The 19,188-nt window shown below is 37.4% G+C and overlaps 2 protein-coding genes across 2 annotated transcripts; one reads left to right on the forward strand and one right to left on the reverse strand.

The window, feature by feature from the left end:
• Positions 1-703: 703 nt before the first annotated feature.
• Positions 704-9,404, forward strand: gbp2 (guanylate binding protein 2). The gene is made up of 11 exons (XM_079875363.1): positions 704-927; positions 1,032-1,228; positions 2,204-2,331; positions 2,549-2,658; positions 2,769-2,962; positions 4,409-4,651; positions 4,789-5,066; positions 5,527-5,739; positions 7,529-7,631; positions 7,843-8,036; positions 8,697-9,404. The coding sequence occupies exons 2-11, from the start codon at positions 1,036-1,038 to the stop codon at positions 8,919-8,921; spliced, it is 1,881 nt and encodes a 626-aa protein (XP_079731489.1). The 5' UTR covers positions 704-927; positions 1,032-1,035; the 3' UTR covers positions 8,922-9,404.
• Positions 9,405-9,441: 37 nt separating this feature from the next.
• LOC307160963 (guanylate-binding protein 3-like) lies at positions 9,442-15,941 on the reverse strand. The gene is made up of 11 exons (XM_079875366.1): positions 15,624-15,941; positions 14,358-14,575; positions 14,141-14,268; positions 13,951-14,060; positions 13,658-13,857; positions 13,271-13,513; positions 13,007-13,155; positions 12,175-12,306; positions 11,680-11,892; positions 11,504-11,606; positions 9,442-11,005 (listed from the first exon to the last, which is right to left on the reverse strand). Exons 2-11 carry the CDS (start codon positions 14,545-14,547, stop codon positions 10,605-10,607), a joined length of 1,869 nt encoding a protein of 622 aa, XP_079731492.1. The 5' UTR covers positions 14,548-14,575; positions 15,624-15,941; the 3' UTR covers positions 9,442-10,604.
• Between the last annotated feature and the right edge of the window lie 3,247 nt (positions 15,942-19,188).

Below are 19,188 nucleotides of genomic sequence, written 5' to 3' on the forward strand. Positions count from 1 at the left end.
CCCCGGAGCCTTGTGGAGTACTTTTATTATGGATGGATGCACTTTTATGGACTTCAAAACAGAAACAGCCATTCACTGCCATTATAAAGCTTGGAAGAGCCAGGACATTTTTTAATATTACTCCGATTGTATTCGTCTGAAAGTAGAATGGCATATACACCTAGGATATTTCATTTTAGGGTGAACTATCCCTTTAAGACAGGCTACAATATTTTTTTTTTTTGCAAAGTATAAAATAGGTCTAAGACTTTTTCCTGCAGGCTACTAAAAAAAGCGAATGGTATCAGGTTCCTTTTCAGTGCCCGACATGGTAAAGAGTTGTAATGTCTCAGCATTTCTGCCGTGTTAATTGCACCCATTACATAAAATATTTCTATCACATTAGTAACAGAAAACTGTACAGATGTGCGATTAACACGGCAGAAATGCTGAGACATCACTTTACCATGTCTTTACCATACCTATTTTATACTTTGCAAAAAAAAAAATATTGTAGCCTGTCTTAAAGGGATAGTTCACCCTAAAATGAAATATCATGGGTTTTCGACCCTCTGAAACGGTTTGGCATCGTAATAGTAATTAGTGCAATACAGTTCCTTTTTTTGTAGCCAGTAACCCAGAGTCTATGTTTAGCAGGTTAAGTAAAATGGATGATTTCTGAGAAACCCCTGCCTCGACTGAGCGAACTCACCCCCCTATGCTCACCCCACCCAAGTGGTGCATAGCTAAACGTACTTTCACTTTCACTCGTTTCAGCGTGTCTGGTAATGTCTCCGAATAACAAATGTAATGACGGGAGGAGCCTCAACCTAACGGGTTCGTGCAGTCTAGAAGTAAAGAACCGTGCAGTCGCATTCTGCTGTTAAAACAACAAAAATCTTCGCTAACGCCAGACAGTCTCCTTTGCTCCATCGCACTTTCAATAAGGTATTAAACATTCAGATTTAGCCTAATCTTTTATGTGTTGTATGAAATCGCGGGAATGGCTTTGTTTTAATTTGGTTTTTATCTTGCGTTTTGTTTTTTCGCAGAGTCATGGCGTGTGGCGGTCCCATGTCCGCTCCGGTGTGTCTCATTGAAAATGATGAAAATGGGAAGCTGTGTGTTAGGAAACAGGCCAAAGACATTCTGGATGGGATAAATGAGCCGGTGGTGGTGGTGTCTGTGGTCGGACTCTACCGTACGGGGAAGTCCTACCTTATGAACCGCCTGGCAGGACAACAGTCAGGTGAGAGAAACTGCTGAAAGACTCAAGTTGTGCAGTAGTAGGCTACATATGGACGCACGGTAGGCTAAATGAGTATGTGTAAAACAGTAGGCTAACTGCATTAAGATGGGAACATTTATACATGCAAACAATTATATATATATATATATATATATATATATATATATATATATATATATATATATATATATAAGGGTCTTTATAAATTTGTGCCCTGGACAATTCATTCAGATTAATTCAAATGAATTTCATACACCTTAAATTAAAATGTATTCACAAAATATTTTGTGGGGCATAAAGTAAACAATTTTACAGTGAAACAACCGTCCTGAGATTGTAATGATGAAAAAGTATAAAAGGTGCACTCAGTAAAACCTCCCTGACACTGTTGCTCACAGAATAAATTGATCATAACTGACTGAATAAAGCATTTCAACAATGGCATCTGCAACTAAAAACTGTGACTATACTTTTTAATAGTTAACAATATTATAGGTCAATCTGTAATGATTATTTTGGTTTCTCCTATTTCTACTGAGTAACTATTTACATCTTCACCTGTGACTCATTTTGTACCTGACACTCTGAGGAATGGTGAATGGCCGAAATGCATCAGTGTGTAGTGTTTTAGTAATTTTCTAATGTTTCTAGAGTGAAGCCATGATGTGAATAAAGGCTTTTTAACTTTTTGGATCTTTTTTCAAAAAATATTATTGATATTCAGAAAACTTTTGTCAGGTTGTGTTACCAACATGCAGGAAACCATTTTGTGACAATCATAAAACTGGAAATGGTATCACAAACGATGGATATCATCTAAAGCTTTTTTTTTTTTTTTAATATGATGTTTTTGAGAAACGTATCAAACCAACGCGAATACAAATATTATATTTCTTGAGTTCTGGATTGGCGAGTAGATTTAAAAATGTGTTTTTCATCTTGGACATCCTTAAATGTCATTGTGTTTTGCCTCAGGCTTTGCTCTTGGCAGCACTATTGAATCAAAGACCAAAGGCATCTGGATGTGGTGTGTCCCTCACCCCTATAAAGAAGGACACACCCTGGTGCTGCTGGACACAGAGGGACTGGGTGACGTGGAGAAGGTGAGGAGGAAAACTGCATCCATAGCAACATTATCTATCTCTATAGTCTACCATCACCTATAGTCTTGTGCTCTTACTTTCCATTTAATAGATGAGAAAATTCACTGCACAGAATTATTTAGACATTACACATCAGTTTTAAACTGAATGGTCTTTTGCTACTAAAGGTAAATAAGTGGCCTCTTATTCTGTAGCTGACGGACTGTTTATGTTTCAGGGGGATGAGAAACATGACACGTGGATCTTCTGTCTGGCTGTTCTTCTCAGCAGCACTCTAGTGTACAACAGCTTAGGGGTCATTGACAACATGGCACTGGAAAAGCTGCAGTATCCTTCCATCCTCCATACACAATAAACATGCACATTCACTGTAACAAAATAATTGAAAACACTCTCATAGCATTAGTGTAATTCTTCCTGAACAGAGCTTAATATAGCTACGTTACAGAGCTGACGGAGAACATTCGTGTGAAGGCAGAAGTGAGTCGAGACGAGGACAAGTCAGAAGATTTCATGCGTGTTTTCCCATCGTTTGTCTGGGCTGTTCGTGACTTCACTCTGGAACTGAAAAAGGGGGATGACCTAATAACATCGGATGAGTATCTGGAGAGCTCACTGAAACTCAAACCAGGTGAGACAAAAACATACTCTTTTAGCTACAGCCAAAAATGCCATCACAGTCAAGTTTTGTCCTGTTGAAAACCATTATTATAGACCAATTTGAACTAGATAACAGGAAATTCTACGATGGTCTTAAAGTTACAGTGTGCAGCTAGTGACACGTTAGTCATAATTGCAGAAATAATGACTGTCTCCAAACAAACAAGTTTTCCCTAAAAAAAAATCCCCAAACTCATTCCTCTGGCTTAGCTTAAATTGGCTCTCGTAATATAATAGTGTTTTCCAACCCTGTTTCTGGAGGCACACCAACAGTGCACATTTTGGATGTCTCCCTTATCTGACCCATATATTACTGATCTTGAAGTCTCTACTAATGAGTTGGTGAGTCAAATCAGATGTGTGTGATTAGGAGGATTTGAAAATGTGTAGTGTTGGGGTGCGTCTCAATCAGATCCTGAGCTAGTAAATCAGTATATCCTGTTCATGAATTCAAGCATTGGTCAGGACGGTAAGGATCCTGGCTCACTACACATTGGGACACTGATGACTCTATTTCCAGCGACATGACAACGTCTTTTAATAACTATTGGTATTTATGAACAACAGCAGAACTGACATCTTTCTGGCATTATGTTTAATGTTGTTTTCATTTCCCTGGAAGGATTTTGCAATTGAGACAGGCTTTTAAATGGCCGACTCCCTGATCAGTACCCTGATTACTGAACTAGGGAGCTGATTGAGACGCACCCTTCCTGTGCCTCCAGGAACAGGGTTAAGAAAGACTGATCACTGATATAGGGTGCTTCTCGAACAGAAGGCTTTATCCTATTCCTAGTGATGCTGTGTCCTTCCTAGTCCAGTCCTTCACAGGCTTAAAGACTCCTCCTCAGCATTAAACGCTAGAATGAAACGGTCTAGTAAGTGTGCATGGCTACTTCAAACATATTCCCACCCCCACGGTCAAGGCACGAAAACACGGTTAAACCTTAATTTTGGAAAAATACTTTGTATCAAAAATCTTTGTATTAACTGGCTTTCTATTAATGCAATACGGTTGTAACAATGGTTTGTTTAATGACATCCGTCTTTGGTCTCCCAGTGGCTTATATTATTGACTGTTTATTGTCAGGTGATCAATTTACACCAAAACTAAAGATAACATGCCTTTATCTCTGAAAACATTATTTTTGTCTTGCATTTCATAATGAACTCTTAGGATTGTGGGTAATTGAAGGATGTGAAGGATACACTTGATGCATCCTTCAAAATGAACTGAATGAAGGATGCGAAATGAAGGCTGCCTTCTAAGGATCCTTCAAATTGAGATGTAATGATGACATGGCAGCTGAGAAATGCAACTTTACCAGGACAGCCGTCCATTTGAGAAGCACCCATAATGTATACAGTATATATTATGATTTCATAATTATGTTATTAATAATTATATATTTTTTAGGGAACTCACCTCAGATTGAGAGTTTTAACCTGCCCCGTCGCTGTCTGCGTCAATTCTTTGCGGTGAGAAAGTGCTTTGTGTTCCCTCGGCCGGCTAGTACGCAAAACATGAGGAGAATGGAGGATCTGGCCGAGGAAGATCTGGATTCAGAGTTCCTTGAGCAGGCAAAAACTTTTTGCTGCTACATTTACAACAACGCAGAACCAAAAGTCGTCTGCGGAGGCCGTACAATTACTGGAACAGGTGTGTGCCATCTTAGAAACCCTTACAGAAAAACTAATTTATAAAAGTTTTTAATCTCTTTTGAGAACCAATAATCAATGGACTGTGTATAAAAACAAAAAGGGTTGGCTGAACTATCGAGTTGTGTTTCCTGACAGCTCTGGGGAATCTTGCTGAGGTTTACGTAGAGGCGATCCGCAGCGGGAAGGTTCCATGTCTGGAGAACGCAGTCGTGTCTCTGTCTAAGATCCAGAACGTCCGTGCAGTGGATCAGGCCCTGGTGTCCTACATGACCGAGATGCTCAGCATGGCTCAGCTTCCTATGGACCCTGCAGATCTGTCCAACATCCACACAGTCGCAGAGAAGAAAGCCATTGAAGGTTTCATCACCATGTCCTTCAATGACAATGACCAGATCTACCAACAAGAGCTCATGGTAAAATTGAATTCTTGTTGTGTTTTATTTTGTATTTGCATAGAGACGATAAGATTTAGCTAACTTTTTATACATTTAGAGAAAAATTCCATGTTTAATAGAAATGAAGCTTTATAATGATGTCAACAAATGATGTTAAAACGTAACTTGCATTAGTATTGAACCCGACATATTCATTTACAAACTTCTAAGCACTTATGAACAGAAAGGTCAAAAGAGAACCATCACAAACTCCTCCTTTTCTTTTGCTAAAGTTGCTATATTATCTGAAAAATGCATGCACAATTGCACCTATTAAAATTCTGGGCCAACACTATGTTGCTGTCTGGGAATCCATGTGCATTATTCCCTTTATCTCGAATAAAAGTATAAAACAGTTTCTCTCTCTCTCTCTCTCTCTCTCTCTCTCTCTCTCTCTCTCTCTCTCTCTCTCTCTCTCTCTCTGCTTCTCACAATTTAGAGGAAGATTCATAATGAATATGAAGACATGTGCCTGCAGAATCATCAAGCGTCTCAAATGCAGTGTGAGGCGGTTCTGCTTGAGGTGTTTGATACACTGGAAAAAGGCATTTCTGACGGATTATACCTGAAACCTGGAGGACATCGACAGTACAGAGGCATGCTCGCACAGCTGGCTGAAGAGTACAGGGCAAGGACACAGTCACAAATAATGGTACAGAACACACATGCTTTGCTTGCATTTTATTGTTCTGGATGGCCACAACAGCATGAAACAGCACTGATAAACATCCGTAATGCTGATAAAGATTAAAGATAACATGACAACAGCTAACAGCGATGAAACTGAAATATGAAAAATTCTATCATTTACTAAATCTGTGCTATCTATCTTGTTTTTTTCCTTAAAGCATAAAATTAGAAATTTTGAAGAATGTATTTTTTATTCAAACAGTAATGATCAGGGGCCTCATTTATAAAACTGTGCGTAGGAACCTTACTAAAAGTGTACGTGCGCCCGAAAGCCAAAAATGGCGTACGCAAAAAAATATTCAGACTTATAAAACCGTGCGTACGCCAGAACCTGCGCAGAATTCACTTTATAAATCCCAGTCAGCGGAAGATTGTGCGTACATGCGTCTCCACCCGAAATAACCATATATGGAGCTTACAACGCCTAGTTTTACTATGCAGATCCTCATCTACATATCATTTGCATATGACTATTCATCCACGTGATAACTTAAACGTTATCACGTGGATGAATAATCATATGCAAATGATATAAACGGTACAAGAAACATTACATTAATACAAATCAAGTAGTTGTCTATCCTTGCCTTGTTTTTGAATAGCCTACATAAATCAAATAGTGTAAAATACATTTCAGAGAAAGTTTTTCTCAATCTTTTCCACTTTGCCGAATTGTATTTTTTATTGATTTATATTTTTAATGGAAACAGATAGGCCTTGGGCATTATTTGCACAAAACTATTTTCTCAGACAATCTGGTATTATCATGATAAGCAATTATCTCTGTGGTTAAAACATTAAAGCACAGCATGCCAGAGGAAAAATGTTCAAAAACAATCGCATCCACAACAAATATTTCTAATGATTGAATTTAAAAAAATGTTGTAACTTCAGTAATGATTTCATGTTTAAGTGTTTAACTCCATTAATTTGAATGGCATATTTAATATAAATGTTTATATCAGAAGTATTTTATTTGTTTAAACTGTTATTTGCGTCAGTTTCACTAAACGGCTCAACACGCACGCCGCGGACATTTAAGAAGGAATGGATATTTGCTTCAAGTGACAGGCTTGGTGATTGAAATTGTATTTGTATAATCTTTCTATATATGTTTAATTTTCTTTAGATTTTCTGTATAAAAGTGACCAAAAATACATTTAACTCCAGCTCACCATCGGTGTCGCCAAAGTGCTCCATCTCCAAAACGTTCGTACGCATGGGTCAGAGTTTGCGTGCAGGTGCGCAAATTTTCCCGTCAAGTTTTTCTTTATAAATCCCACCTTTTGCGCAGGAACTGGCGTACGCATGTTTTCAGCCCCGTTTTGTGCGTACGCAAGCTTTATAAATGAGGCCCCAGGACTGTCAAACTTGAAATAGGGCAAAAAGCAAACAAACTCCATGACTTATGTGTTTGACTCAATATTCCAAGTTATGCAATATGCGGCTTCACGGGTAATTTGGGCAACTTTTATGATTCTTTAATTATTGTTTTCATTTTGAAGCTCGAAAGCCATGGTAACTAAGAACTTTGTATAAAAAAATAACTTTTCCTCTTGAAAAAATTGACACCATGTTGGTTTGTAAGAACATGAGGGTTAGTAAATTATATATATATATATATATATATATATATAAATACTTTTATATATTTGGGTAAACTATTCTTTTAAATATGATTTGTTGCTATCAAAACAACACTCCCATTTTTAAGAAACAGATTTTTTGATTTATTTTTTTTTTTTTCACAGTGTGAGGAAGTGTTGAGTATGCATTTAAAAGCAAAGGAAGAGGTTGGAAAAATGATTCTACAAGCCGACGAATCTCTCAGTGAGGCGGAACAGGAAAAAGAGGGTACAATTCAAATCATCTGCACTTTTCTGTCAATCAAGGCTCTCGGTGATAGACTGTACAATGACTAATTGCACGGAACAGAAACAAACAGATTTTGTGATTAACTTATAGTTGCAGTAGCTCACACTTTCATTACTATATACTTCTCGTGTATATGTGTATTGTCTGGCTATTGAGTCAGAATGAGTAATCTTTCTCTTTCTCTATACAGTGCAGAGATTAAAGAATGAGATCTTAGAGCAGCGGCAAAGAGGCCTAGAGGAACAGAACCGGTTACAAGAGCAGGCGTTTAAAGACATGCAGAGAACCCATGATGAGCATTTGAATCAGATCATTCATCAGATGGAGAGAGAGCAAGAGAGAATGAGGAGAGACAATGAACAAGTCCTGGAAGCCAAACTGAGGGTAAGAACAGTACACTCACTCTAAAAATTCTCACATGTTTAATGTTGTGCTTAAAGGAGAAAATTTTGTCAGTAGAATTAAGAAAAGACCAGTCACAATTAGGTATGCAAATCGATGTAGGAAACGCATGAATTTCATCACAAACTCAGATGAAACTCTGTAAATTGAAGTAATTGCTGTTGGTAGGCTATTTTTGAATAGGTGAACATTCTTTCAATGGAATATGGGATCATTTTTTTTTTTATAATAAAATTTACTAAAGGTTTGAATAGAGTCTGTACATTAAGCTGTTTGGTCTGAATTAACTGCAAGGTGTAATGCTCAAAGTTAGAGGGATATTCAATGTAATGTTTTTGGAATCCCAATATATTAATGCTTGCAAGCACCATTATGAATAAGAGGAAGAAATTATTTAATTAAGCAGCATTTCAGCAAATGTATAATTTAAGTCATTAAATGCATATATACAGAATAAACAAAAGTAAGAAGTAATGTAGAACATATAAATGTGTATATGCTAAGTTGCTAACTATATAGAATATAGGTGATTTTTGACATGCTTGATTAAATGTATTGTCTGAGTTTTTGAGGTTTACTGAATGTGCTTATGGTCAAGATTAGGAATAGACATTCTTTATTCAGATACTGTTTGTTTTGCAGGAGAAGGAAACTCTTCTACAGCAGGGCTTTCAGCGGGAAGCTGCTCGGATGCAGAGTGAGATTGACAGGCTGAAAGCTGACATGAATCAACAGGAGACGTCCCAACCCTCCACAGTGAGCAAGGTTATGGATGGTATCGGCACTGCGGCGGCTTTGTTCTTGCCAGGCTTCGTCCCTAAAGCAGCTGGGATTGTTCTATCCTCGATCTCAAAATGGTTTCGATAATGAATATACATTATTCACACACACTCACCTAAACATAGGCTATATGTATTATTCTCCAACACAGCTTGAATTGTCCTGCAGTTACTTGTCATTGCTTGTGAAATTGGGTTGCTGTTCTCCTAGATGACATTCATGTTTAAAGCCCAGCTTATTAACTGCCAAGCTTGCACCACCAACATGTTATGAACTATAAGCTGTGCTATCAGAGTGATGTGAACTTTTCCATATAACTTTAAACTGATTCCCATAATCTGTGAATCTTGATGTAAATCTTCCTGGGAACCTTCAAATGTAGTTTGATATTTGGCCATATTGAGATTATAACATTGGCCAATATCTGTGTCCAGTTGGCAGATTAAGAAAAGCCTTGTCAGTGGAGTTAACAGATTTATACCACTTTTTTATTGTTTTTGTTTGCCTGTAATCCCTATATGCTTAACGTGGTCTGTGAAATATAATAAAATATTTTATTTGATTCAGACTAATTGTGTTTGCACAAAATAACACATTATGACAAATTAGTTAAATCATTTATATTGTAGCACATAACTGTATTGCACCCAATAGAGCTTAAAAGTAAGCGAGAGTTACTAAGAGATTTCAGTGTAACAGATTTTGTAACAGAAAACTTCCATAACTGAAGTCCAAACATTTTTAAAGGATGACTTTTGGTTGCAGTTAGGTTCAGTGTAAGAATTTACAACCATAAATTAAACTCAATTAAAATGTATTAGAAATTATGCAAATAAAACAAAACCCTACTTGTTATTCTTTAGGCAGTCTCAAAATATTTTGACTTCTACAAAACAAAACAGGCTAAACTATAACTTATGTGGAATATTTTATTTAGGTTTTAAAATATCAATTTGTATGTTTAAATGAAATGTTTAAAAAAATTCCACATCTGTGAAATGGTACTCACAGTAGTATGCTTTGTTTTAATAATCTGTCTAATCTGTGCCAACAACATAAGGACAACAACTACAACCATTCAGAAGTTGAATTTGTTATATAGCAACTTAATAAGCATGTTGCGTTTTAAAAAGGCTTAAAAATTCATTTTTAGGTATGACTGTGTTTTTATGGAAGGGTCTCTCCAAGTAAAGTTCATCACAGACCTTATTTTACACATCAGCTATTCTAAAAATCACTAGGAAATTCCTGAGAACCCATGAAAAATTAGCCTTCCGGTTTGGCCTACAAATTGATGTCATGATGGTGCGGTTCAAACTTTACATGCGACCGTTTACATCAGCTTCTAAAGCTGAGGTCGGGAGTCAAATTGACTCCAAAAAATGGGAAAAGGAGTTTGTGACGACAACAGCTTCAAGGTTTATGAACATACAAGTTAAACAATGATGAATTTTAATCTGATGAATTTAATGATTGTAACATTGTTCGAAGAATGCAGTGGTTACATCCAAACACAAACAGTAGGCTATGTGAAATGAAGGTCTACTAAATACAGGCAAACTTGTATGTCTTACTACATGCTTAAAACTATGGATTTTCCCATAACCAGCAACACAGTACACAATGTTTGTGCACAGTACAATAAGTGACTCTACTCAATAAACTAAATATAATCTTACTAAATAAAACCTACGCATGATTGAGTTTTATAAGCTAAAACTATAAATGAATCAATTTGTAATTCAACAGTGATTTTCATTGAAGGGGTATTTATTTCCTTTTGAGTCCTTTCATCAGCACCTTGTAGTGGAGTATGGAAGGAAGGATTTCTGTTGCAGTTTCAACAAGAGGCATCACATAATCCTTCATAAAACCGCCAGAACTTTTCTCTTCCTTTTCTTTTTTAAGATTCTTTATCTCTTCATCCAGAAAATCAGCTTTCTCCCTAAAGCCTTTGTTTAGCATCTCCGCCTGCTCCTTCAGTTTGCTCTCAATGGCTCTGTCCATCTCCTGCTGCCGCTGCTCCATCTCCTGTTTGAACTTCTCCTCCATCTGCCTCTTTTGGTCCTCCTGTCGCTCTTTTTCTGCCCGCATCATTCGTTCACTCTCAATGCGCTTCTCCTCTTCTTCTTTACACTTCTGTTCCAGTAGAGCATTCTTCTCCTTTTCTTCTGTCAGTCACAATAAAAAAGGAGAGAAATGATGTGAAACATGATGCTAAGTGAAAGTGGAGGGTGAAATGGTGAAAGTGACGGCCAAGTATGGTCATCCATACTCGGAATATGTCCACTGCATTTAACCCATCTAAGTTAGTGCACACATTAGGAGAAGTGAGTAGTGAACACACATACGCACATTGCAAACCATGGACACACACACCCAGAGCAGTGGGCAGCCATTTAGATGCCTTGCTCAAGGGAACCTCAGTCATTTCCTGCTGGTATTGAGAATCAAACCCACAACCTTTGGGTTACCAGTGTGACTCTCTAACCATTAGGCTACAACTGTCCCTGTGTTAAACTGATACTAAACCTCCTGAATCTGAACTTCAAGATGCTTGAAGAATTTGGGTTTGGTTTCCATTTCATATTCATTTTTTCAATTACAAATGCTGCAGGATGAAACCACCTGATGAATTACAAATATTCATACGGTTGGTAAAGACTTACCTTGAATCTTTCTGTCGTTTTCAGTGAGTTTTGTATCGGTGTAGAGGATACTGTTTGCTTCAGCTCCTCGCTCATTCAGAAACTCGTTCAGCACGGCCTCAGCCTGCACATAAACATATATATTTAGAGCACATCTATAGACATTTTGTAAAAACACACAGTGAAAGTGTCCTCACCGATACACCTTTGTTGGGTTCTCTGCGGTACTTCTCAACGATGGCGTCTCTGTCTCTGCAGTAGAGTTCATATCCTCCAGACTGACTGTACGCCCCATTCTGCAGCCGGTTATTCATGTCAGCGAACAGATTCTTCAGCAGATCTTGGCACTTTCTCTCTGACGCCATCTCATTCTCTTTCAGCAGGCCTATATAGTGTACATCTATGTTTTCCTAAACATACATACACACATATACAATACATATATCACATATACACACTGGAAAAAGTCTGTTGTACTAGCTGAGTTATTGGTTAAGAATAAATAACCATCTATGCCCCCCTCCAACTTCCCTAAAATACAAATATTTTCTTTTCACAAGGATAATATTTAAATACTTCCACTAAATATAATTCAAAATAAAGCATAATGATTCAATTAACAAACATTTGCATATTTAAGAACATAGCTGCATTATAATGAGTGTGCGTATAATTGTGCATTTGAAACTCACCACTAGTTTTATTAGGTGTTCTCCTTTTTCATCTTTAAAGGAGCGTTTCATAAACTCAGAGGTGGCCAGACTGCTGAACTTCTGGTGCTCTGTGGAAATATCATCCACATTTACTGGGAACTTGTTCTTCACCTGCAAAGAACAGCAAGCTTTGTCACTGAATGGCTGTAACAATTAAATTCAAGTATTTAAATAAAAAAGAATAACTCTGTGAATTTGACAAAGGCAGAGCTTTATTTATTTACTGAATATTAACATGTTAAATGGATAACATGATGATTTAAACTATTGCCTGCTGTAAGTGACAAATGTATATTTATGTGTGATTTTATTTAACATTATATCAAATCAGCTTTAGATATGTAAAGTACAGTTTGCTGAGTAACAGTGCTAACTAAATATGTGACCCTAGATCACAAAACCAGTCATAAGTCGCACGGGTATATTTGTGGCAATAGTATGGGTCAAAATTATTGCTTTTTCTTTTATGCAAAAAATCATTAGGCTATTAAGTAAAGATCATGTTCCATGAAGATATTTTGTAAATTTCCTACCGTAAATATATAAAACATTTATTTTTATGAGTGAATGCATCACTATCACGAACATAAATGGGCAACTTTAAAGGCGATTTTCTCAATGTTTAGATTTTTTTGCATCTTCTGATTACAGATTTTCAAAAAATTGTATCTTGGCCAAATATTGTCCTATCCTAACAAACCATACATCAATGGAAAGCTTATTGATTCAGCTTGAAGCATACATCCCAATTAAACAAATTGACCCATGTGACTGGTTTTGTGGTCCAGGGTCACATGAAATTGTGTCTTACCTCTTCCATCCCACTCTGATAGACTTTCAAAGCTTCTTGAACAGCTGCCTGGTTCTCTAGATTTGCGAGAGCAACCACTGCATTGTCCAGACAGGGCACCTTCCCACTGCTGATTGTATCCACATAAATCTCAACCAGGTGCCCGAGCACTGACAACACACACAAACACATTTTACCTTTTCAGAAATATAAAGGCTTATGGGTCTGAAGTTCACACTCTGAACACTGAAAATTTCCAATAACTTAAATTGGTAAAACACTCACATTGGCCAGTAACTCTGTGTCCTCCTTTCAGTGTTTTCACAAAACTCTTGTGAAAGATGTGGTCACAAAAATGACCCGTGACCTCCCGAAAATCTGCTACAAGGTCCGTTTCTTGCAAGCTTTCTAAGCGTTTCATGTTTTCAGGCGAGGCAGGAGATGGGAACACAAAACAGTTCCGGGATGGGAAATAGTTTCGGATGCATTGACGGGGCAGGTTGTAGTCGCTGATTTTCTTACTCGAACCTAAATTAGGTTTTTAGGAGAAAATAACACATTTTACCAAAGAAGATTGTGTCAACATTTTTTTATTGTTGTTAATATTTAGTGACTAATTATTTAAATTCACATACTGGTGCTTGATGTTTATAGAATGTCTGTCTAAAATACCTTTCTTCAGCTGGAGGGCAAACTCAAGGTACTCGTCCTGAGTCACTTTCTTTCCCTCAATTACCAGTTCCAAGGTGAAATCTCTAACCACCCAGATGAATGATGGGAAAAAAAGCACAAATTTGGAATCCTCTTCTTCCTCCTCTTCTGCTGCTTCTGTCGATCTGATCTTGATCTGCTCGGCGAGCTCACTAACGTAGCTGCAGCACATTGAGAAATAACTTTATCTTGCAAAGTGTATGTTTGTATATTTGAAAGAGGATGTGGGCTATATGTGGCCGATTAAAGGATACTGCAGTTTTTCCACTGCATCGTTATCAATTGTGCCACGGCTGTTGTACACTAAAGTGCTGCTGAGCAGAACAGCCAGAGAAAAAATCCAGCCGTCATTCTTAGAGTCTCCCTGAAACACAGAGTCTTCAAAATCAAAGTATCGACCATTTAACAATATTAACAAATCTACAGCTCAATCCTTGTCCTCACCTTGTCCACATCACCCAGTCCCTCTGTGTCCAGCAGCACCAGAACGTGTCCTTCTTTTTTGGGGTGAGGGACGCACCACATCCAGATGCCTTTGGTTTTCGACTCAATAGTGTTGCCAAGAGCAAAGCCTGAGACAATTCGAGTTTTTATTATTATTATTAGCACGATGTAGCTAATATTCACACATTAAGTTAGCGTGTCTAGACAGTTCTCTCACCTGACTGTTGTCCTGCCAGGCGGTTCATAAGGTAGGACTTCCCCGTACGGTAGAGTCCCACCACAGACACCACCACCACCGGCTCCTTGATTCTACTCAGGAGCTCAATGGCATCCTTACAGACGCGGAGAGATCCGTTCACATTCTCCACCAAACAAATGGGCGAAGACATAGGTCTGGCATTAGACATGCTGGCTCTCTCTAGCTCTTCCTGTTTGCTAAAGGGGAAAATAGTCATTTGGTTAATGTAATACTGTACAGAATACTGTAAACAAAATGTATAAAACCTGTAGACACAAAATACTTCAAAACAATGAATTCTTCATGGACTTTCAAATATAATGTACCATTTACATTCTGTGTTAGCCATTAAAAACCTATTTTTTATTCATTCTTATGTAGTTAATTCTGTTCTTAAAACTCACATGCTTTATTATGCTACAAGAATTATGATTTCAGTATTGTCTTTCTGATTTTCAACGCTGCTAAGTTGGAGAATGAATGGATAATAATAGGTGTCATTTATATGGTTTATTAAAATTGTATATTTTATTTATAAAATAATATTATAAACATATTTATCAACAAATAAAGCTTGCACTTTTATGACTTGTGGCAACAAATGCTGCCCACTTTCATTTAGCCATTTGACATCGCCACACCCCAAAAGGCCTACAAGTAAAAGACAGTGTTATTATTATAAATAATGTATTAAAATAATTATATAACAGCAATAATACATTAAAACAGGTAAATATTATATTAAAAATGTATCTACATTTTTGTTTGGGACTGCGAGTCAGGAGCACAAAGGAAAGAAACAACAAACGTCGTGAGATTTGAATGTAATTCTATTATGTTTTCCGAGACCTCGTGCGCCGCCTAAAGGAAACATAGGAGCAGTTATTTATCTGCCGCAGTCATTTCAAAGCCAAAAGGGATGTATTTATCAAAAAGAAAAAAAAAAAAAAAAAAGATATTCACATATTTAGATAATTAATAGCGTTAAATAATAATTATTTAAATAATAACGTTATATAATAAATACATTAAAATATACGTAAGAATATATGACAATAAAAATCAAATTGTTAATAAAATGTGTAACTGCACAATTAAAAGTCTTGAAAGGACATTACCGATTATATTAGCAGTATAGCCTACTGATTACATTGGTAGCCTAAAATGTTTGCACTGATTTACAATTATACAGCCTATTTTGAATAAATGCAAAATAAATAAAGAAAGAAAAGAAAGTTCACTTACATGACCCTAAATATAAAATGTGTCTCGACTCTGTATGATGAGATAAGATACCGATGCTTTCTCTTTCGTCCACGATGCTTCTCAGTCACAGCGCAGTGCGCATTCGCAGGTCTTATTTAATATAAGTTGTTTTTCAGTATCCGCCTATATGGATTTATAGCGGAGTTGACGTTAAACGGTCGATTTCTGGGAAACCTTGTCCAGTGACCAATCCCAAACCGAACTAGCGGTGCTTCGCTTTTAGTTTCACTTTCGTGTTAGCATCACTGATTCGCCAATGAGAGAACACGCCTCGACTCTGTCTGTACCATTTAGGGTGGAATTAAAGGTGCTCTAAGCCAGTGATTCCCAACCCCCGGTCCCCGGACCGGTGCCGGTCCGTGGACCCGTTAGTACCGGGCCTTGAAATATTCCCAGAATAATGTTTCTTTTTTTCTTTTTTCTTTTTTTATAATAATAATAATTTTCTTTTTTATATGCTTTTTTAAGTGCTATGACGTCATGTTATTTAATCCAAAACCTAAACAATAAATAGATTAAAATGTGTTTCTTTGAGCGCCTTGCGATTGCTTAGCAACGCGTCATATCTGGACGGACTGCAAAAAAGCGCGCTGCACCTGAAGTGACAGGGAAGTGGAGAGATGAGCGGGCCGCGATATTTTTTTCAATGGCTAATTTCATTGCGGACAGTTCTGGTAAAAGGAAAGGCGATGACCAACTCGAAAATAGCGAGAGAGAAAAAGTCACGCTTCATAAATACGATACCTCATACATTAGGTATGGATTTATGACAACAGGCGATTCCGTGGCGCCAAATCCGTTGTGTATTATTTGTGGTGAAAAACTGTAAGCTGGTTTTCGTTCATATTTGTAAAGCAGACCTTTTTAAATTTCGTTTTATTGTATCCTGGAATTTGTGTGCATTGTTTTGGATGCATATGTTTTTTATGGATGCTCAGGAAGAACAGCTTGTCTTGTGCACAGCTACAAATATAGTAATATCAATAAGCAGTTCATGCTCACATTAAAATAGTTTTGTTCTCATTGGTCTGATTTGGTATTTTTTGTTAAAGGTTAAAGTTTAATCTCTAATTTTATACTTTAAAAATGATTGGCTGAAATCACTAAGTTATGTGTTTGCTATTGTATTCTGAAACTGTCTGATTGTTGAAACTGGCACTTATTTTCATACAATTAGCCTTTGTTATCACCTGTTGGTGTGTGAAAACACTAAGTTGCTGTTGAAGTGATTGTCTTTAGTGGTTCTGGAGAGATTTGACAGGTGAAATGGACTGGTATTTTCATACAATTTGCCATTACTGCCACCTGCTAGTGAGTGAGTGCTGTGTGAGTTGCTTTTGAAGTAGACCTAATTGTATGGCAGTAAAGGGAAATATTTTGTGAACCAGTCTGAAAGTTTAAAAAGATTGGTATATTCATACAAGTAGCCTTTGTTGCCATAGTTCATTATGCAAATAAATGATAGGCTGTTACTGTTTTACACAGTGATATGTTCCAAACGGTGCATCTTAAAATTGACAACTGGTCCCTGGAATTTTTTTTATGAATATGCTGGTCCCTGGCACAAAAAAGGTTGGGAACCCCTGCTCTAAGCGATGTCACACGTTTTTTAGGCCAAATTTTTTTTTTTTTTTTTTTGGATAAATACATCCCTTTTGGCTTTGAAATATCTGCGGCAGATAAATAACTGTTCCTATGAGACTTATTTTCCTATATATATATATACACACATGCCATTGAGCTCCTGAGTAGAATCATATATAGGCCTATATATGTGCATTTGTCACAGGCTTTGCTCTTGGCCGCACTATTGAATCAAAGACCAAAGGCATCTGGATGTGGTGTGTCCCTCACCCCTATAAAGGAGGACACACTCTGGTTTTGCTGGGCACAGAGGGACTGGGTGATGTAAAGAAGGTGAGGAGGAAGTCCATACAGCATTCACAGTGATGTTTCTGTAGCAAAAACCTCCACTGCAACAAAATTAACCATAATTTCAGCATGACTAATTTTATCTTTCATAGTGATTGTAAGACAGCCATATTGCATTAAAACTCTGTTCCCCACATTGTGTGATGTAGTAAAACTGTCGTGGAAATACTTAATACAAACTTCTTTACCACGGACAATTTAAACAACTTGCAGTTGTTAAAAATACAATACAATACTATACTTCCCTCAAATAAGGTGACGGCGTCCCGTCGATGAAGCTACTATTACTACCTCAATCACACTTTGATGTTCTTTTGAGCGTAGAATCTGTTTCTCAGCTGTGCAGCGTATACCTGACACGACTCCCAAGTTGCTCTTTGTAGAAATTAAGTTTTATTCACGGCCGGGAGATCACTGGTCACAACAACCAAGTGAGTCTCCTGAATAAAATGGTACATGCACATTTATATCAAACAGTTGAGTAAAAATCAATGTCACTCAAGTCTTCTTCACTATGAACGTTCTGGTGATTGGTTTGTAATGATCTGAGCTAATCATATGACTGTTAGTTCTACTGTGTTGAGCACTTTTTGGTTAAGTATATATGACCTTTGACCTGAGCATCCTTAGTCTGCGTTTCTCTGTACATTTAATGTTGAAAATACCCGTTACATAAAATATTTCTATCACAGGTAAATAAGTGGCCTCTTATTCTGTAGCTGACGGACTGTTTATGTTTCAGGGGGATGAGAAACATGACACGTGGATCTTCTGTCTGGCTGTTCTTCTCAGCAGCACTCTAGTGTACAACAGCTTAGGGACCATTGACAACATGGCACTGGAAAAGCTGCAGTATCCTTCCATCCTCCATACACAATAAACATGCACATTCACTGTAACAAAAGAATTGAAAACACTCTCATATACTTTCTCAATACCAGCAGGAAATTACTGAGGTTCCCTTGAGCAAGGCATCTAACCCCCAATCGCTCCCTGGGGACCACAGCAAAAATGGCTGCCCACTGCTCTGGGTATGTGTGTTCACTATTCGTAATATGTGTGCACTCTCTTTAAGGGTTAAATGCAGTGGACATCTTCCGTGTATGGGTTGCCATTCTTGGCCTTAACATATCACTTTAACTTTCACATCATGGCCATATTCCAGGATGGCAACAGTTCACTTCAAAGGTGTTTGAAGGCGTTCACGCACAGCTTGACGAAGGCTGTCCCAATTCAGAGGCTCCTTCTAATGCGGCCTGGAAATTTGCCCTTTGTTTCGCGGGCAATGAAGGATACAACAGATGGACCCTTCGCAGACCCTTCATAATAAATGTTGAGATGGAATATATATCCCATGTTTTCTGGAAATGGAGTTGTATATTAGCATCCACACCAACAGTAGATAACGTTCTTTTTGTTATAAGCACACGCTGCCGCTTTAAATGCGCAAGCTTTTTAAAATTTAGGTGGATTCTGATTGGCTGTCAATGTTTTTAGCAGCTGAAAAAAAAAATTCTGAAAGTGATTTCAACAATATTGTTCCTCTGAGCCATTAACATTATAGTTGTGGTGTGAACCCCACTATTCCTTTAAATTTACGATTTTCAAAACT

Source organism: Squalius cephalus (genome assembly GCF_949319135.1).
Source record: "Squalius cephalus genome assembly, chromosome: 7".
NCBI classification, from domain to species: Eukaryota; Metazoa; Chordata; class Actinopteri; order Cypriniformes; family Leuciscidae; genus Squalius; species Squalius cephalus.